A 22,012-nucleotide genomic window follows, 5' to 3' on the forward strand; every position below is an offset into this window, starting at 1 on the left:
ATGCTGTACCTTACTTAACCTTCAATTTTTTTCATAGAATAAATTACTAAGCGAGATTAGCTCTTTAATTTTTTTGAAAGGGAATGAGAGAGATATTTCATGAATAATACTCTCTCTCTCTCTCTCTCTCTCTCTCTCTCTCTCTCTCTCTCTCTCTCTATATATATATATATATATATAAATGCCTCAAACTATAAAGTCGACAAAGTTGATATGAAGGTGTCGTCATACACAAAGTGCCACTAAGAAAACAAAAACACACAAAGTGCTATAAGAAAAAATATACAAAATTAATGTATGGTATTGATTGAGATTGTTTCAAATATGAATAGGATCGGGATCATGGGAAATTAGGAATGGAATTGGAAGAAGTGTATTCAAGAAAATACGAAATTGTAAAAACATTTGAGCTCCCTCAAACTTTGGTGCATTCATTGTGTATGGAAAAGGGCAAATACACATTATACAAGCCTGACTTCCGTAGTGTTGCAATAAAACTTATAGTGGGATCAGCATCGGCATCGGCATCCGCTTGTCCCACAACAGCTCCAACCTCCAGCAATTAAAAGCAAAAATCAGAATAAGAATCTGCGAGACATTATAGACTTCCGTTCTTGGTTACATCCTTAAATTTAGCAATGCAATCCAAAGCGCGCTCGAATTCACTTTCTTCGAGTGCAATGGTGAACCGACAGTAGCCAGGAATTCCAGACCAGGCTCCACTGTTGATGCATAAGCCAGTAGCCTTGTGAATGACTTCCCGGATATTCGAGTCATCAACCTTAACACTCTTGTTCAAGTAGGACGAGGGCTTGGCCACCATGGAAACACCACCACACGGTTCAACTACATCCCACCCGCACTTCTCCAGTGTCTATTACAAACAAAATTAGGATGACATGGCAAGTTAAAACAAGAAAGTGCAAGCTAAAACATTATTGTATAATGCATATAGACTCACATAGAAATATGTGTGTGTGTGTGTGTGTGTGTGAGAGAGAGAGAGAGAGAGAGAGAGAGAGAGAGAGAGGAGAGAGGAGGGAGTTCACCTCTTTCAGGCACTTGGATCGACTCTTCAAAGTTTTTATATGTTCTGCAATAGCATCCCACAGATCTCCCGGTTTCTGCTCTCTAAGACTCAGCAGCTTCTTAACAGCATATTTAACAGTGTTATGAGGCTTGCTCAATCCTGGAAAGCTATAAAATGTATCCACCAAAACAGACTGGTTTAATACAAGGAACCCGAATTTGAGCGCTCCACTCAACATCTTCAAAGATAATCCCCCAAGCAGAGAGACACAAAAAGATGGGTTACTAGTATTTAGCTTTGACAAACTGTCCACCAGATTCCAGCCACCCCAACCCGCAAAGTCATATTCCAAGCCTGAGAAGGAAGTATCTATCACAACTCTAGCCCCAACTTTAGCACACGCAGAGAGCAAAATTTCAATCTCTTTGTTGCTGTATATCAAACCAGTTGGGTTAATTGTTGGTCCAGAAATGTATACCCATGGCTTACTCACAGTCTCTAGTGCCCCAGGAAGCACTTTGTCTGTCAGTTTAAAGCCATCTGCGGGCTTAGTTGGTATAGTTACAATATTTGCTTTCAAAAATTTGGCAGCAGAAACATAGTTCCCATTTGCACCAGCAGGAAAACACAATGTACCCCCTTCTTTAATGCAGCAAAGAACAAGCTTGTTAAACAGAGCAAGTGAGCTGTCAGCATATATAAATTCACTGCTGCTGTCAACTGGGTAACCATAAGTACTCTTGATGAATTGCTTGATGCTAGTGGTGATATCTATTTCTGACTCAGCTATATTCTGTCTAGCAAAACTTTCAAAAATAGCAGCCTTGACAGGTGAGGGTACACGCAAGAAGCTTTGATCGACATCCATGTGAATGAGGGAACAGTTCTCTGCCTCGCTAATTGACAGCTCTGCATCATTGAGAACTGAGACTGCTGAACTAGCAAACCCGATCATCTCTGCTGATTTAGGCAATGCAGATTCTCTCTGAAGAACATATATGAAAATCAACTGGATAAGCAAACTTGTCTTCATGAAAAGAGAAAATGTGGTTTTACTGAAGACTTCAATAAATTTCTCACAGCAAGAACAGGTAGTAAACCACACCACAATTTTTTTTCGTATTAGAAAGTATAATTGACATCAAATAAATCAGTGGCAGATCTCAACATCCTAAAGGAGGAAAAAGAGTAAAGTGATAAATCTCAACATCCTAAATATCAGGTACACCACAGAATTGTCTTAACTACTATGTTCCCAAATTATGACACTATGTACACATAATATTCAGGTTTTTTGTCAGAAATTAAATATTATATAAAGGTCACTTTTACACTTCAGAGAGAGATTTACCGGGCCAAAGAATTTAGATAGGACAAACAAACATTTACTGTGCTCAACAACAATAAACATTCCCTTATTCCCTTCCTAATATCATAAACAGAAAACAGACTATCTTCAGCAGATAACAGATGATAGACATAAAACAAAAGGCAGAAGAACATTTTGCATTTTCGAATCCAATCAGAATAATAACTTACAATGCCTTAGAGAAAGTTATCAAAAAATGAAAACAAATGGAAGACTTTAAACATAGAAAATAAATAAATGGTATATTTATTACTTTCTTGGCTGCAAATATCTCAAGTGAAATATACCTTTTTAAGGAAAAGCGACTGAATTACCTGTGCAGGAGGATGTCTGTCAGCAAGCTGAAAAGCTAAAAGTTCATGAAAAAGGCAACCATAATAACATTGGCTAATTGGTGCAGTATTCCCTTCTAGTAGTTCAACGGTCTTCGACAAGGCCTTGAAGATGGCCTCCTCTTCAGAAATTACAAAAGCTACTTCTAGATCCGAATAAACCTGGAAAAAAATTTTGGCTACTCTTCATGCGAAGATTTTGCATTGTAAAAAAGCTACGGATAAATTGATAAGATGACATCTCAACATTACAGCTTTGTATTCAATTAGATAAATAGAAAGCCTGAGATAGCCAGGTTAAGTTGGGGAGTTCTGAATTCAAACTGAAAGAACAATACCTTATTTTTCACCAAGCCACATATAATTGCTGCATGGGATGGCAGCACAGTTCCTCCAATATATTTGAGGACTCCATTGGAACCTGGAAGGCTGGATAGCTCAAAGTGATCAGATATGTCCAAGAACAAACGAGATCCAATTTCTCTTGTGACATCTAAAAGGTGCACAAAAGCTGAATTAGTAACAGCTTCATAATCAGCAATCCCCGTAACCACCACCTGTGGCTTCAGCTTCCTTATTAGCTCTATCATTAAGTCAGACTGGCGAGGCGCTTCAATAACTGTAAGTACATCCTCTGAAGGATTATCAGTTCCTGCACACTAAGATTCAGAAATAAACGTAGTTATGAAGAATGCCCCAAGTGCATAAAGATAATAAGTGGAACTGTGGAACTCATTTCCCATTAACGCAAGACTACTTTAAACTTTTATTGGAAACTAAAATTATAGATTTGGGTCCTTCTATACTTCATGTTTCTATATCCTCTCAATAGTTTTTAGCCTCAAAGCTCATAATGTTCTGAAACTCTCGGAATACCATATCAGTCGCATCTACAACTTCCCACTCTGGATCCAATAAAATTTTAGTTATTCCACTAAACTGCAATCATCATTGTTTTCCCAGGTTGTCACTTTTGGTGTCTAATAAATACTTATAAATTTGTATGATAAGGTTACAAGGGCAGACTTTTGGGTTAATATTACACTTAACCACAAAAGTAATAGAGAACAAATTAAAATAGAAGCACCACAACTATCAAAATACCACACCTCAATTGCTAACGATGTTAACCACTCCCTTGGAAGGTGTCGGGTAAGATGTTCATCAACAATTGCAAGACGAGGGGAGAACAGTCGAAGAGCATTTTCTATCGCGACAGCCCTTGAAGGAAAGACAACCACATTCTTGTACAAGAAAAGATAGAAAACAAGTCAGAATGCACCTTATACTACACAACAGGAAGGGCACAAACATGAACTTCTGCAGATTACACTTAAGAATGAAAAATACTTAGATTTCCTTGATTTTTGGTATAATTTATTTCTTTTATTTTGCTACAAAACTAATTTAAAAGAAGTAAAAGTATGTTTCTAGATAACTCTTGGCTACATCACTTTGAAAGCAAGGAGAGGATCACTATACAGTTTTAAAAACAAATCACAGATAATCTGTGTATATGTGTCATAATATCATTGAACTTATATAATTAAACTGAAAAGGAAAATCACCAGGCCATCTAATATCTAAACTATCTAATTATTATGACCAATCTTGTGATTATTTGATTAATTTAGATATTTCATATTTTCTCATCCATCAAAGAGCCATATAAAAGTTGGTTAGAGGGGTAATCAGATTTTTCTGGAGCATTCACAACTAGGGACACTAAACGCAGCCAGTATATTCACAATGGTGATGAGAAACTCATAACCAACATGGAAGAAAGGCTAACCAACCTATGTATCAAGATAACTAATATCTTGAGGACCTCATGCATCATACACTTTATCAAATCAATTAAATTTATACCTGGGGACAGAACAAAGGGATACATCACTGTTACTTGTGTAATCTCCAAGCCATAGGGAAAATATTGACCATAAGTATAATTCAATGGCATTCTTCATTTCTAGGATGTAAATTCATGCTAATTTTCACATTGGGATCTATTTGTCACCTGATAAGTCTAATTCAATGGCATTCTTCATTTCATTTTATTATTTTCTATTTTCTGTGATGATGATAATCATGCAGGTTTGTGAGATCTTCCTACCACTTTTTAGTTAACATGATTTAGTTGAGCAATCAATAACATCTATCACAGAAAAAGTTGATATATGTTTTGTACAAGAGGTTATCATCTTACATCAGCTTTGAGTGGAATGCGGTGATATGTTTTCATAAACCCAGCAATGAGACTACGAAAATGTTTGCTTCCAGCTGGTGGCTCATATGTGCCAAAAGAACCCCCTTTCAGAACACTGGATAGATAAGCTAGGAAGGGAATCTTCTCATCAGCCACAGCATCATCTTCAAATGATAAGTCTAAAGAACTGCTTATATCGTGGAAGCCATTTTCAAGAAACTCAAAAATTGTCTTCACCTGTCAGTTTATTTAATTCAGCATCCATTTAGTTTTCCTATCTTCAGCTGCAATGACATCAACTTTGTTATAATAAATGAAGTGCACACCTGATTTGGTTGGCGAAGTTGACAGCTGTATACTGATAAAGCATGAGAGATTCGGCCACCAGCATTTCCATAGGCCCAGGCTGTACGAGCACAAATAGGCTGATCTCCAGAAAGCCCCATAAAGAACTCAAAACGGTGTGGACTGTTCTTTTCAATTTCAACTAAGGCTGATATATCTGTATCTGCAGCCTGTAACAATGCACATTTCAAGAGAACTGCAGAAGTTTGAAGGATAAATTCTTTTCCATAATTAGGGGTATACTTGCCTGGAGAATTTTGGTTTGCCAAAGCTTGTTAACATGGAAACCACGGCGTTCAAACAAGTGCTTACAAACAGCTTGTCCTGGACGACCCCCCATGTTGAAGATCATTATCCCCATAGGTTTAATGACAGCTATTCCTTCCTCCACTGCCCGGGCAATTAGACCTAGGCCAAACTGATCCTCAAGAAAACCCTGCATAGAAAACAAAAGTTTACATATAAATACTATTATGGTCTCTAATGATGACCGGAAACTGGAATTACTAGAAATCAGTTGACCAGTTGTCACAAAGCCATAGTACATTTCATTAGTAAACAGTTTCCATGTGTAACTAGAAAAACTAATTATGATAATATCTATGTAGCACTGGATGCCTCTTAAGATACAAATTAGACAATGCATAACACACTATCAAGGTTCCGTCCTAACCTGAAGAGCACAATAATTGCTCAACGAATGTAGAAATTCCTCACTTGCATTCTCTGTAATCATTTTAGACATAGCATCTGGATTTGGGTTAAGAATCTGCAAGAACCCAAACAAGGAAAATGAATGAGGAGTCAAATGATTATTCACATGAGGAACCTTCAAAAGGGACATTTGACAAACTAACTTTATCTTATTGTAATTGTCGACAATACCTGAGGTATGCATCCAACAATTCGTTCTAGCTGAATGTCATTATCTCTACAATAAGATAGCAGATCCGATTCATGAAACTCTACCCTGTCCAGCAAACTTTTCTTCTCAGCATCATAGATGGGTTGACCTTTTTCGTCCAAAGCATTTAAGTACAAGTTTATCCATGACATCTTCACTGCTCTAGGATTGATATCAAGGCCGTACACCTGAAAAAGGTAGTTTCTTCATCATTCAGAGAAGCAGGAAAGGTTGAAACGTGAACAGAATAAAGACTAATAACATGCATGGTAAAGTAGGACAAACAAAAACCAAAACTACCTTTGATGGCAACCACTTCTCAGCAATGGCAATGGATATCCAACCATTTCCACAACCAAGCTCAGCAACTGACTTGTCCTTGAAGATAGAATCGGAATGTCTGTTTAGTCCTTCAAAAAAGGTAAAAGACCAGTCTTCTGGAACAAAAATACTGGGGATAACCATCATCGTCAATTTCTTCCTACCCTGGTGACCTGTAGTAGCCCAATAACAGGTTCAGACCAGCTGATTCAACCACCATAGCAAGCAAACAATTGTGCGGCCATTAATGATTCTATAATGCCCCCACCCCCCGTTCGACCGCCCGAAACAGGCCGTATGGAGTACAGCCAACAAGAAGCGTAAATCCATCCATGATTTCAGATTATCATTCGGAAACCACAATATTCAATTGCGATATCCCATCGTATGCTACAGTTTATTTGTTCAGAACTGTCCTGTTATACTGTAATCTTATGGCCAACTTAGAACTCATTAAGATTAAATCGACAAATGAAAATGAACGAAAAAAAAAACTTGGACTATATTATAAAAATTGTGGTTGTCCAGTAATTAAAAATAGAAAATTTGAAGTCCGCCGCTGGAGAAGGAAAAGTGACTTTGGTTTCCCAGAAACAAACCAAACAAGGAATAGGAATATAGGATTGGTTACTGAGAAAACGACGAGTAAAAGCAAAAAGAAGCCAAATGCCAGAGTACCAGTTTTTCGCCACTACGAAAACGCACACAAAGCAAAAGGACAGTCAAAAGAACTGAGACAAACAATTGCAGTGAGTAATTGGATAATTCAATTTTGGGTTGTTTTATTAACACCTCATAATTTGTTGAATACACCCACAATTAAAATTTTTCCCAATAATTCCAGTTTTACCATTCTTTTTGTTAAATCCACCCTACCTTCCCAAAAAAAAAAAAATCTCACAACCAACCACCCTATCAAAGTATGAAACTTCGGATCATCTGAACCTTTGGAGAGGCAATAAGAGCATTGCATGTACCCTGTTTTCTAAGGAGCTTTTTCTGCAGGTTTCTAGAAAGTGTATTAGGAGTTCATTCCTAGCTAATTGCTATTGATAATGATCTTGAAATTAAAATCATATCCTATTATCCAGGTTTCACTCTACTTCTTATTTTGTACTGTTTCTTCTGGATAATATTCATATCCTTCCTTGGAAATTCCTGGTTGGACTTGGTATAGTTCCCAAATCGAAAATTGATATGAATATCATGCAAAAGAAAAAGAACAAAATAAGTACAACGATGATTATATGTTGAGAAAATGTAAACAGTATAAATAAAAGGCGAGGATCTGAACAATGGTGATGGATCGGGGAGTTTTATTTTATGCAAGTTTAAATGAAGGGTAAATTTGGAATTATAGAAGAAAATTTTGATAATCGGGTGTTTCCATCCAATTGTGGGGTGTTAATAGAAAAACCCTTCAATTTTCCATTTCCTCCGTTATCTCGGTAACCAAACAGAATCGATACTGAATGAGAGAGGGAGGGAGACCTTCATACTGATCGAAGAAGATGTCTTCAATCTGAAAATGGTAGGTGCGAAAACATTGATCGCAGGACTCCTTGGAGGGGAAGCGGTTCTGGAGGTCCGTGAGGAAGATCCGAGCTTGAGTACGGGTTTTTGGATCCTCGAGACGCTCCAGCACTGATCTCAAGGCGGCGTATGCGGCATCGCCCGACTGCCGACACCGCTTCAAGAAGTCGTCCACCGATTCCAACGAAGCCTCGTTCTTCGCCATTCACTCACTCTGTCACTCACACAATGAGTCACGCAAGCCAAGTGATGAGGGTTCTCTTGTTCTTCTTCTGTAGATGCAGAGAGAGAGAGAGAGAGAGAGAGAGAGAGAGAGAGTGTGTGTGTGTGTATGTGTGAAGATAGATAAAGAGCGAGACCGAGGAGGAGAGTGGGCTTTCGAATTTGGTTGTTTATTGTTAAAAGAAAAAAAAAAGCCAGGCAGCAAGGAGAAGGTTTGTTCACTGCTTTTTCGTATCCTTTTTATTATTAATTCCTTTCTTTAAAAAATAATTTCTTAGGAGTGTAGTCAAATTCGGATTTGAAAGGATTTTAAAAAACTTTAAAATTCTAATGTAGTCAATTAAAAGATTCTAAAAGATTTTAGAATCCATTCAAATCTAGGCGTAGTCAATTAAAGGATTTTAGAATCCATTCAAATCTAGGCGTAGTCAATTAAAGGATTTTAGAATCCTTTAAAATCTAGGTGTAGTCAATAAAAAGATTTTAAAGGATTTTAAAATCCATCCAAATTTAAGTGTATTAAAAAATCGAACATTGTTTCTCCATTTATAATAATTTGTTTTAGGGAAAAATCGAACATTGTTGTAGGCCTATTTGACTAAATTGTATTTAAAATAGAGAGGGAGTAGGGCCAACGGCAACAGAGAGAGAAGAGAGAGATGTAATTATGAGATGTGTTGTATCATCCTATCTTTATTTATAGTAGTAGGATAAGTTAAATATTTCCCCTAATAAGATTACAACTCTAATAGGAATTTAACTACTAAAAGGAATATACAAAGATACTCCTAGATACACTAGGATTTACATAATCACATTCCTAATCCAATAGGACTGCAACACTCTCCATTAAGTGTGTAAATACTCAAATAAAACGTCGCATTAGATCTTTAGCAGATGAGGTAGAACGGTTGATGAAGTCGTCGGCATAATGGGTGAATGCGAGTCTCAAATTTAAAAGAAAGTATGCATAGGTAGTAAAACTCACAAAACCTTGCTATGGTAAAACCTAAGGTAGGTAAAAACCCATAGATTAAGGAGACAAGTGAGAAGTATGCATAATGTCTAAAACAAACGTCTAACAAGACGAAAGTAGTGAACTCAATGGAGTATGATCATCCCAGAATGGGTGTCTCATTAAAACCTTGTTAGGTAGCAAAAACCTAGTGGGAAAAATGTTCCTAATTGTAGGAAAAAGAGTATATTAAGATCAAGTGAATATGTTTCTGGATACTCCCCTTGAGTTAGACATAACTTTCAAATAAGAGAACTACAAGCAATTCAACTCAGACAATTTACGCATACCGATTCCTTGGACGAGCTTCTAAAAAGTAGACTTGGGCAATAACTTGGTAAAGAGATCGACCAAGTTGTTTTGGGAACATATTTGCTTGACTTCAATGTTATGATGTTATTGTTGCTGGTGAGAATAAAAGAACTTCAGCACTATGTGCTTGGTGTTGTCTCCCTTGATGTATCCCTACTTTAACTGTTTGATACATGCTGCATTGTCTTCAAAGATTGTCATAGGAAGGTCAACGACGGAAGTAAGACCACTAGTGCTTCGAATATATTCCATAACTGCTCTTAACCAAAAACATTCCGCGAGGCTTTGTGCAAGGCGAGAATCTTAGCATGGTTCGAAGAAGTCGCAACTAGCGTTTGCTTGGTAGACCTCCAAGATATAGAGGTGTCTCCAACGGTAAAGACATAACTTGTTTGAGAACGTGCCTTATGTGGGTCAGACAGATAACCAAAATCTGTGTAACCAACAAGGGGGGAATCAAACCAATGACCGAGGGGGTGGCAACTTCTCTCGAGGATTCATGGGTGTAGAACAAGTCCAAATTCGTCAAACCTTTGAGGTAGCAAAAAATGTCTTTAACATCGTTTCAGTGTCTGCGTGTAGGTGCGTTGCTGTATCTAGCCAAAAGATTAACAGCGAAGGAGATGTCGGGTCTAGTGCATTGAGCCAAGTACAATAAAGCACCAATTACACTTAGGTATGGAACTTCTGGCTCCAAAATCTCTTTCTCATCATTCTTGGGACGGAATTGATCTTTTTTAGCATCTAGAGTCTGAACGACCATAGGAGTACTTGAAGGTTTCGCTTTATCCTCATTAAAATGTTGCAACACCTTTTGGGTATAGTTCGATTGATGTACTAGGATTCCATCTGAACAATGCTCGATCTTTAGGCCGAGACAATATCGAGTTTTTCCAAGATCTTTCATCTTAAATTCCGATTTTAAGTGAATGACAATTTCCTCAAGCTCTCCAGGAGTCCCGATAAGGTTTATGTCATCGACATAAACTGCAATGATCGCAAATGTGGAATGTGACTTCTTAATGAACCTTATCGGAATTTGAGGAACTTACTATTGCAACATTTTAGATGGTTATGTGAACAACGAACTATTGCAACATTAATAAGTTAGGGTCATCGACATAAACTGCAATATTTGATAGGTTTATGTCTCGATAAGTAACTTACCTACTCATCCCGTATGATTATTTTAGCATTTCACAATAGCACAACAATTCTTGCAACATTAATTAATCATAGTTGTAAAATATAATCTTGGTATCTCAGGCATACATGTGAACCTATAGGGTTCAGAAATAATCTCCTAAATTCCGTCATTTTGCTACTTCATGTAATTTTATCTAAGCAAAGCATACGTAGTAAATTCTTTTCAAAGTATAACTAGAAACTAGCAAGTATGCGTATACTTATAAAAAGAAATGACCCACTCACCTAGAGTCCGTGCTACAACTCCCTAGCACGATTATCGAAGCGTCACGAACGATCGTCGCCTAGAACAATTATCAAATCATGTCTCAGAAACACGTAAGTTGCATAAAACACAACCCTAAGGACGTTCTAAAATGATTTGAAACTCATTGACCAAAAGTTAACCGTCGGTCAAAGGTCGACAATAGGGTCTATAACCATACGTAACTCGATCCGGAATATCTGCATCTTGGATTTCTAATTCGTAACTTCCCAAGAGTTTCAATAAGCTTCTAAAACAACATCATAAAGTTTTATAACGGCCCAACAGTCGGATCTCCGCCAATTGCCAAAATTAAGTGGCGATCGACGTTTTATTTTATGAACTTACAAATTCAATTCGGGAAGATCCGTACGTCGGATTCCCGATATGTAAGTTCCTATGGTCCTCAAATATTACATACTATAACATATTAAAGTTTGGTGACGATCCAATGGTCGGATCGTCAATTCATACAATAATCAAGTGACGACCAACTAGGTGGTCACTTACGAAACTATGCTAAAACATCAAAATTTCACAAAACGGGTGTCAAATATGGAATCAAGGCATCAAAATTAGCTTAGGTTGGTCAGGGGTGCTTCGGCCCACGTGACGGTGATAAGCTCATATTTATATGTATTTTACATCAAATTCACTCATCTTTTCTTAGTTAGTTCCTTATATTTTTGAGCTAATTACTTTGTTTTTGTGTTTTGTACGATTTTTCAAGCAAAGCAAAGAAAAATAGCACAAGTGAGATTTTAAGTAACAAATTCGTCAAAACTGCATGTGCGGATCAACTGACTTTGGAAGCAAGTTGTGAACAACTCAGAATGAATTAGAGAATGAACCCTATATGCTTGGAAAGCTACGGATGTCTATTTTCTGGAGCATTTCTCAAATTGTTATTATCATTTTTCTAGAAGAAGTTATGGCCGTTTTAACACTGAAAGGTTCACAAGAGGCTGAGCAGTTTGTAACTGCAATGAAAGCAATAAACCCAATAAATCTAGTAGCCAAAATTGATGCAGCCAAGAACAAGTCAGCTGAAACCTATTCAAATATCAGAGGAAATGGAAATAAAGATGAGGATTAAGTGGAGGATTAATTGACATAAAGGCTATGGTAGGTGAAATACTAAGAGGCTAGTAAAGAGTTAAAATTGTATTTCCATTTCCTCTCTTTGATGACAATAAAATGGCTATTAAGTTTGGTGAGTTATGGGAGAGGTAAACAGTGCCCAGCGGCAAGGTGGGATGGGAAGGATAGAAAAAAATAGAACAAAAAAATAAAAGGGAAAAAAAGGGGAGCTGACGAAAAAGCAATAAAGGAGGAATGAGGAAATCTTGGCATTCTCTTCTTTCGGTTTTATCTTCTCAAACTCATGTCTTTCTTTTGGTTTAATTTGAGAATTATGTGTAACTAAATTTTTAGTAGTTAGGGGCTGTTTTGAAGCCCCTAATATGATTGCAAGTTTGTTATGACATTTCGTTTGAATTACTTTTATGAATGGATGAAAATTGGTTCACTACTTATGTTAGTGATGAATTCTTTATGTGTTTTCTACAGATGCGTACTTAGTAAGCATATCTAGGATTCTAATGCTATAAATATGTGTGCGCCTGCCCTTGTTGAATGAGGACCTACATATGTTGTAGAGTAGTACTTGTTAATTACGATTAACATGTGAACCAATTTCTAGGATAAGTAAGACAATGCTAGTACTTATGATGCCTTGTGATGATTCAAACTCTTTTTGTTCTTAATGATTTATACTTGTTAAATCTATGAACAGGTCATTCCAGATTGCATGTTAGGGACTAAGTTAAGTTGAAAACATCATTCTCTTAACATACTACATAATAAAGAGTAATAAGTTGAGTTCTAACATTGAGCCAACTTGAGCATCATCATTTGGAAATAAAAGGAATTTGAATGAAACATAACATGCTTGCATGATTATTTAGTGGTGGATAGCAATTCCCCTAACTCGTTTTTCTTAATTTGTGAACTATTTAAAATCTGTTTCTGTCTTGTTTTTGTTCGAAGTAATTTAAATAGCAAATCAACTCCAAAAATCCCAAATATTTGTGTGAGTGTAGCTTTGTGTGTCTAGTGTCTGCATATAAAATTTCGTAGACTTTAGATAAGTGTAAGTTGGTCTAATAATTATTTTTCAGTGGCTGGTCACTAGTAGTGACAGCAACCCAGTTTTTGTGACATTTTAAGTAGTTAGATAAAACAATCTTCTGCGGGAAAAACCCTTATTTTCATATGCTACAATTGAGAAATATTAGTGTTAATAAGGAAAATCAATAGGACATTTGTGTGCTACTTTGTGGTGTGCTTTTAATCCTATCAGGTGGTCGGCTGCCCCCACTTGTTGAAAAATTTCAACTATTTCTAAGGTGGGTGTTATTCGATTCGACTTCCACGGTGTTCCAACACCCCTACTACCAGTTGGGTCTTATTCTTTGGTCCAAGGGGAGTTGATTAAGGGTGGTGATGGGTGGTGAAACTCACCGGAACAGAGGAATCACCGTTGAACACCTCCGGTGCTCCGGTGATGTTCTTTGCGATTTTGGACCTAAAACTCTTCAATCTTGGGCGGAGATGGAAGATGGGAGATTGTGGAAAAAGTTGTAGGTAGTGGATGGTGGATTTTTAACGGAAAAAATAGCGAAAATCATCGGAGATTGATCGGTTTGGGTGTGCGGGTGCACTGCCCAACGGGAAGACTGGGAAGGTTTTTTTTTTTTCTTCTTCTTCCCTCTTCCCTCTTCCTGATTAGTTGCATCTCCTTCCTCCTAATTGGTCTTCTTTTCCCCTTATTTTCTGATTGGTCCCATACCATTTCTGATTGGCCTATAAAACTCTTACCTGATTGGCCTCATTCCCACAACGTGGGTGTTTAATTAATTTAAAAACTAAAGTTTAGTAAAACGACTTCAAATGTCTGTAACTATACCGTTATAATCCGAACTCGCAAACGGCTTTCGTCTATGCACTCATAGTGATGAGTACTACGAGGATACGCTAAAAGAATAAGTCATATGTCTCTCTAACCGACGGTCAATGAAATTCAAAACTTTGCCTCTAGGGCATTTTCGTCAAGTCACGTTTTTTTTTAAATTAAAAAAATTGTAAATGTAGGGATGGGTTGTCACAAATCGAGATAGTGTTCCATGGTTTAGAACTATTTGAACCAGTCAATGGAAGTCCTTTTAGAATTTTCATGTAGAATTTCGTATCTAGATCCCCATATAGATACGCGGTTACCACGTCCATAAGCTGCATATTCAATTTTTCGGAAAGTACCAAACTAATAAGGTAGCAAAACGTTATGACGTCCATTACGGGGGAATATGTATCCTTGTAATAAATCCCAGGGCATTGAGAGAAACCTTGCACTACGAGGCGTGCTTTGTATCGCATTATTTCATTCCTCTCATTACGCTTCCTTATAAAAACCCATTTGTAGCCCATGGGCATCACATGTGGTGGAGTAGGAGCTACATACGTAAACACCTTACGTTTCGCAAGCGAATCGAGTTCGACCTGAATTGCTTATTTTTAGTTTAACTAGTCTATTCTACGTCGACATTCATCAACGAAGCGTGGTTCAATGTCATCGCTAAGCATGATGTTAGAAGCAACCGTATAAGCGAATGCATAATTGACAATCATCTTATTTCAATCTCAAACCTCGTAAAAAACTGCGTAATGGACCGAAATCTCACAATTCTGGGAGGTCTGGTTGTCTCATTTAAGACATCACTGTGATCTACAATAACCTCATATGTTGGAACAGAGAAGTAATCAATGGTCGGATTCAGACTAGGTTCACTAGTTTGTGTTGTTTTCTTCTTTCGAGGTTGTGAATCCTTTGAATCAGGGGGTATGCCACGCTTCAGGGTAGGAACAGATGATTGGTTAACCACCAGTGTACTAGGCTACGTGGGAGGTGTGGCCGCCCCATCCTCGGGGATGGCCCGACCTTTCAAGGCGGTGGTACGACGTACGTTAATTACGTCTATCCTTGCAGGTGCGTTTACATCAGGCATATGTGATATCGTCACCTTAGCTAGATCAGTAAAAACATCTGGCATGCTTTGGGCGATGCTCTAAAGATCTAGAATACGTCACACTTCAGTTTCAGACTGAGGGGTGCAGGGAGCTAAATGAGACATAGTGGGAGTAATCCACGACAATTCGCGGCGTTCTATAAGACTGTCTCATCGAAGTGACAATCTTTAAAACATGCAGTAAAGAGATCTCATGTCAAGGGTTCTAAGTAACGAATAATGGATGGTGAATCATAACCGACATAGATTCTTATTTTTCTTTGATGACTCATTTTGGTACGTAATGATGGCTCTATTAACACATAGATTGCACACCCAAACACACATAAATGCGAGACGTCATACTTGTATCCAGTAGCCAACTGTAATAGTGAATGAGGTTGGGTAACGGTCGGCCTCAGGCAGACCAACATGGCTGCGTGCAATATTGCATGGCCCCAGGTAGATACCGGTAAGTTGGTTCGCATAACCAAAGTTCGAGCTGTCGTTTGAATGCGCTTTATGAAAGCTTATGTCAGACCACTTTGGGTGTGAACATAGGGTACAAGATGTTCAACTTCAATCCCAATAGATATGTAATAATCGTCAAAAGTTTGTGACGTAAACTCTCCAGCATTATCCAGTTGAATCGACTTGATCGGATAATTAGGGTGATGGGCCCTAAGCTTAATAATTCATGCTAAGAGTTTCGCAAATACAGCATTACGTATGGACAATAAGCAGACATGTGACCATCACGTTGATGCATCAACCAACACCATGAAGTATCTAAATGGTTTGCACGTTGGTTGGATAGGTCCACAAATATCCCTTTGAATCATCTGAAGAAATTAGGGGGATCATGTATAATCTTTGTAAGTGAGGGTTGAATGTTCAACTTTCCCAATGAGCATGCTTTGCATAGCGGATGGTTGAGATAAGATTTTAAATGATGCCCATGAGATACTTTGAGGATACGGTGCATCATATCTCGTTTGGGGTGTCTTATTTGATTTTACCAAAGCATAAGAGTGCTCTAGAACCCAGCCATAGGGTTGGCCACGTGATGGGTCTCAATGGCTCGAATGGTTGTTATGTACAACCCACTCGGGAGACATTCTGGCTTCTCATGAATACGCTTTCAGCCATGTTCGTAAAAAGTGATACAAAGAAATTCAGAACCATTCTCTTCAATGGTTTCAACACGATATTGATTATCTCGAATATCTCTAAAATTCAACAACATTATGTCGGAACGTGGAGAATAGAGTGTCTCTTTAATGGTTAATTCAATATCATTGAACAACATAATACGGGCCTTTCCGTATCCTTCTATCAGGTTGGATGGGCCTGAGAGGGTTGTCAGAGGTGCATCCTTAGGTAAGAAGTTAGTTAAATAATGTTTCTCATGCAATATGATGTGCATGGTGGCATTATCAGTCAGACAACTAACTTCCTCACTAGTCATACCTAGAAATAAATTAATTGAATCAATCACATGTATAAATATAATTCCATTCATTCAATTAATCAATTCGAGAAATAATGTCCATAATAATAATAATTCATAATTCAAAACAAACCAATCCAAACAAATAATTCCAAAGACTTAGAAAAATTGTCCAAAAATTAAACCATAAACCTAAAATTTGGGGGGGGGGGGGAGGCCACTAGGGGTATAAAAACACCCTAACATGTCTCAGAAAAATGAAACTTTATTCTTCCATAGGAGCGGATGCCTCTTTAAATTTTGAAACCTCCAAAGTTTTGATAGCATCTTTGGGATGTTCTACATGCACAAAGTTAGTCTCACGACGGGAATGATACTTGGCAATGGCCTCGAGAGTAGCTCGGTATATGCGGAATGATCATTTAATCCACAGCGGTAGCACATGTCCATTTCATTGGAAGGCGATTGAATGGTAATTTTTCCCTTGTTCTTGAAGTTTGGGGCCTTAGGGGCAAGGGGTTGGCGCTTCTAGGTCAAATTTCCTCCATAGGGTGGGCCTTTGTTCTATGGACCTTCCCACCTTTTTTCACGACCACGACTAGGTTTCCGTTGATTATGGCTGCTAGAATTAGTTGCATGCGCTTCAGGTGGAGCATTCGAGCTAGTGGGTCGGGCTTGATGATTCTTCATTAAAAGCTAATTCTGCTTTTTAGCGAGAAGTAAAACAGATATCAAATCTGATGTGAAAATTAACTTAACACACAAATTAAACCCTCTTGTTGACAATTGTAGTATGGATCAGTAGGGATTGTTCTGGACCGGGGATTAGGAGGGATTGCTAATCTATTCTAAACTGACTCAAAAACATTAAACTAGGCTTGAAAACACTTAACTAGACTTAAAGAACTCAAAACTAACTAAAATGACTCAAAACAACTTAAAATAACTAAATAGACTCAAACTAGACACTAGGAAGTGATTTGGACGAAAATTGATTTAAACTTGACTCAAAACACTTAAAGACACAAACTAGGACATATTCTAACTAATTTGATACACTAAAGTAAAAGGGATTGAGTTTTGGATGAATTTTAAGTAAAACAAAACAGAAACTAGAACTAGACAGATTTTGGACGAATTTGGTGAATTAAATGGATGATGGACTAGTTAGAGGGTCATTCTCCACACATGACACACTTGCTTATGAAACGATTTCCAGTTGCTTTTCAATAAACTATGAAGCTCAACACCCCAGATTAACCGTGATGCACTAATTAACCCTTAGATTTTCCTTTACTCATTGAATTGGATGAATGCATGCGACAACCCAAATCATTCTCCAAAGGTCCCCTACATGAATGCATAATAGAGATACAATCATAGATCATTACGTTCCATGAAAATCATAAGTGTTGACAAGACATTTGTAATTATGAAAGCATGATACGTTTGCCAAGAATTCAATTAACGCGATTGTGACTAGCAACTTTCACTACTCATGAATATAAATTTGTAATGATTAGGTGAAACTCATTTATATTCTAGCATCAAATTCATGCATGAAAACTAAGTATGCATCCTTAATCAACATACAAAAATCAGTTTTGAAGAAACAGTTAATTGAATTGCATTCACAACTTATCCAATCACAATTGGAAGAAATCAATTCATAACTTAAGGATGTTCATGGCTTCGAACTTCCCCCTAGCTAAGTAGGGGTTTAGCCACTCATAGTTACAGCAAATCAGAGAATAATAAAGTAGACATTGAAAACAAGAACAAATAATAAAGTAGACATTGAAAACAAGAACGAAGTACACCTAAAACGCTCCAATCCTCAAGCTTGAAACGTTAAAAGCCCTTCTTCTTCCCCACCTTGCTGCGGCACAAGTGACTATGGATGTTTATGGCTGAATGAAGGGGTAAGAGATGTGTAAAGGTTGAATGGGGCTGCGCCAAGGAAAAGAGAATGGCTGGAATTGTGTATGGGAGGGAATGGATGTGTAGAATGGTGAATGATCAATGGGTTTGCATGGCGATGGTATTTATAGGGAGATGATGGATTAGGTGAGTTAGGTGAGTGCACATTCCATTCAATTTAGGTAGGTTAGGTGAGTGCACCATCCATCAATTTAGGTGAGTTAAATGAGTGCACCAACAACTCAAATTCTGGTAGGTTAAATGAGTGCACCAACCATTCTTGCAACTTGCATTTGTTTCTCCAAATTTGTAGCATGTTCCTAGCCTCATTTAAGCACAAAAAATGTCCATCTAACTTGATCCACATGCATGCACTCCAATTCAGCCCAAAACTGCACCAAAATGCATTTTTTTGCCAACTTTGTCATTCGAACCTACAAACACACAAAAATAGCTTAAATAACTATAATAAGTAGAAACTAACTAAATAAATGCCAAGAAACAAGCTAACTAAGTCGCATAAATATACTCCTATCAAATTCCCACACACTTAGCTTTTGCTAGTCCTCGAGCAAAATGAAACAAACAAAAGAAACAAAACATAATCTAAACCTTCCAACAATTGTCTTAGGGATTTCCAAAGAACATGACATGCTAAAAATCATTACTTACATAGATTTTAGTCATCCTTACACTCTAGCACATACTTAATCACAGTCGCCACTTACTGGCTCACAATCAATCAATTAAAACAATGGTTTGAATGTAGTAACATGCCTTAGAGAATTCACTCAATTCCTTACAAGATACTCTCTATTTTCACACAGATTTTCTGACTACACACCCTACACTAGTTATATGTGAGAAGATTGATACAAACATGTTGACTAGCACTCACATATGTTTGTAACAAAGAAAGCATTTTCTGGAGTTATTAAGCATGTTTAGATATGATCTCATGAATGGAATGCTACTACTTAGATGCGAGAACCAGGGATACCATATGCTCATATCAATTCCAAACTCCACATATTGAAACACACAACACCCAAGATTGAAGTTAAGGGGTTGTAACGGGGCTTAAGGGTATTGGCTAACAAAGAAGGGTAAGGATAACAACCGTTCTTAAAACAATAGCAAGCAAAGTACTGAAATTGACACTTAGAATTCACTTTAGAATGCAGCCACTAAATTTAGATTTTTTTTCTTCTAATTTTTATTATTTTTTTAAATTTTTTATAATCACGAATTTTTCTTTTTCTTTTCTACCCATGCCCCTTTTTAGACTTTGGCGCACACACACACAATAATCCCTTCCCCCACACTTGCTTTTCTGCATCACTTGGATCAAAAGGAATTCCACCTAAGTTATGCTCCACTATGCTTCAAGAACAAGGGTATGGATGGTCCTATTCTAGGCTTGGTAGGGAATATGTGGGTTAACAAATAACATAGGCTAAACGAGGCTCAACGGGTTAAAACCTAAACACAATGCACAGAGGGTCGGCTTTTTGGCTCTTGGTTCACTAAACAACTCCATCTTGTTCATGTGTTATGCAAATCAATATCATGCTTTGAATGTAATGGGCATGAGTTCTAGTATTTGGAACTAAATGATGAAACGCCTTCTAAGTAGCAACCAAGCAAAGTATAATGAAATCATGCAACGACTTTAGAAAACAAGAAATCACAGATTAATAACTCTCCAAAGAACGTTTAGGCTCAAGTCTCCCAAGGTTGTAGCGTTAATTTGAGTTCTTTCCTTCAAACATGTTACAAAAACTAATTTTTTTCTTTGTAATTAAATGTGAATTCATAAACAACAACGACAACCAAGCATAAACCAAAGGTATATCAAACTTCCATCCATATTTACAACTTTCATAACAGTCATGCAATTAAAAATCAAATCCTCATCATTGTGTTGGAAGGTATCCTAAGACACAAACAACACACAAAAACAACTCTTTCTGGTTTTTTTAAAACAATTTTTCAAATTTTTATCAAATTTTCGGATTTTTATGTCAAAACACACTAAAATGCTTCAAAACACACTACAAACACTTAAAAACAGTGAAAAACAACATTGTAAGTGATAGGTGAATAAAACCCACGAAAATCATTCAAAACAGCTTGTTTACCCCCCCACACTTAAACCAAACATTGTCCCCAATGTTTCAAACATAGACTTGCACTCAAATAAGCAAACAACACAACTAATTAAACATGACAAGCATGGCAAAGTAAAAACAAGAAAGAGTAGAGTTTAGGAATGCAAATCTGGTTATGAAGGTAGATGATCTTTGGCTTCGATAGTGAATGAATTGGCACATATTTTGTCATGCTTGTTGACTTTCCACAGCTTTGATCTTGAACTGGATTGGAATTCTGAGCAAGGAATAGGAGAGTTCCTTGGTGGTGGTGATTTGATGGCATTGTACGGCGAGACTTTGCTCTTTGGCGACGGTGCCATCAATATGTTGTTGAAGCTTATCGAGTTCTTGGATTCAACTCAGACTCTTTCTGCTGGGTTGATTGATTATGCAGGCTACATTCTTCTCTGCTTGTTTCTTTTGCACGGCAGGCAGACACGAGGTAGAGGTGATGGTCTGTTTCTTTGTTCAATCTTTCCAAGCGCCGACCGATTCCTTTCTTTCTCCTTGTCCCGTAGGCAAGAGCAAGGGTAAAGGAAAAACATGCCATGAGATATCTTTGCCTTCAACTCTGATGATATGAGGTACTTTTGCTTTTTTTGAAGAAGTATCTTTCCACAGGTTTATTCTTGAACTGGGCTAGGGAGCTTCTTAGCAATTCTCATTGTCTCGCAGGTGAGAACAAAGACAAGGAAAAAGACAGGGAGAAAACATGATATAAAATACTCTTGCTTTCAACCTTCATGATACGAAATAGTTTTGCTTTTGATAACTTGTTTGCAGAGGTACTCCAGGGGATGAAGAACATTAAGTAACTTGAGAGGCTTCGTTGGGAATGCATTCTCGGAGATGAAGAAAGGTTGCGTAAGTCTGCCTTGCTATGAAGGGTGAAGGTTGACATTTATAGGAATTTTTTCATAACCGGTAGAGGTACTATTCTTTTACTCTTGTCGGCAACCGTTGGGTGATTGAACAGTAAGATTCACGTGTTTACTACTTTGTCAGAAATCTTTGACAAAGTTGCCCATAATTTCCGCAAAATTGAGGTTGCATGTGACAGGTGCTGACAAGTTTAGATCGGCCCGTGGTTTCTGAGTAGGCCCAACTTTTGAGAAAGCAGACGCTTCTTCGATTTCTAAGCAGGCCTTTTCGATTTCTGATTTTTATAGAGGCACGCATTACGTTCCAAAGCATACTTGAATTGCCGCATGTAGAAGCTCCATTCTTGCACTTCTGAGATCTTGACTTGAATGTCGGGGAAGATATTAACATGTCTTCTCCAGACAACATTTAGCATTTGTCATTCTTATCTTCCAATGGTCCTCTTATAGTTGGGGACTTTGTGATGAAGAACGATACAATGGCTACGGTGGTTGCTAGAAATCT

At 37.5% G+C, this 22,012-nt stretch overlaps 1 protein-coding gene and 1 long non-coding RNA gene across 2 annotated transcripts; one reads left to right on the forward strand and one right to left on the reverse strand.

The window, feature by feature from the left end:
• Positions 1-283: 283 nt before the first annotated feature.
• Positions 284-8,434, reverse strand: LOC126601492 (methionine S-methyltransferase-like). The gene is made up of 12 exons (XM_050268203.1): positions 7,999-8,434; positions 6,487-6,680; positions 6,168-6,374; positions 5,956-6,051; positions 5,530-5,718; positions 5,264-5,452; positions 4,938-5,174; positions 3,841-3,975; positions 3,070-3,390; positions 2,714-2,893; positions 1,050-2,015; positions 284-874 (listed from the first exon to the last, which is right to left on the reverse strand). Exons 1-12 carry the CDS (start codon positions 8,243-8,245, stop codon positions 599-601), a joined length of 3,237 nt encoding a protein of 1,078 aa, XP_050124160.1. The 5' UTR covers positions 8,246-8,434; the 3' UTR covers positions 284-598.
• Positions 8,226-8,498, forward strand: LOC126601522 (uncharacterized). The gene is made up of 2 exons (XR_007615752.1): positions 8,226-8,365; positions 8,407-8,498. It is a non-coding gene; the product is annotated as an uncharacterized LOC126601522 (long non-coding RNA).
• The last annotated feature ends 13,514 nt before the right edge of the window (positions 8,499-22,012 follow it).

Source organism: Malus sylvestris, chromosome 15 (assembly GCF_916048215.2).
Source record: "Malus sylvestris chromosome 15, drMalSylv7.2, whole genome shotgun sequence".
Lineage (NCBI taxonomy): Eukaryota > Viridiplantae > Streptophyta > Magnoliopsida > Rosales > Rosaceae > Malus > Malus sylvestris.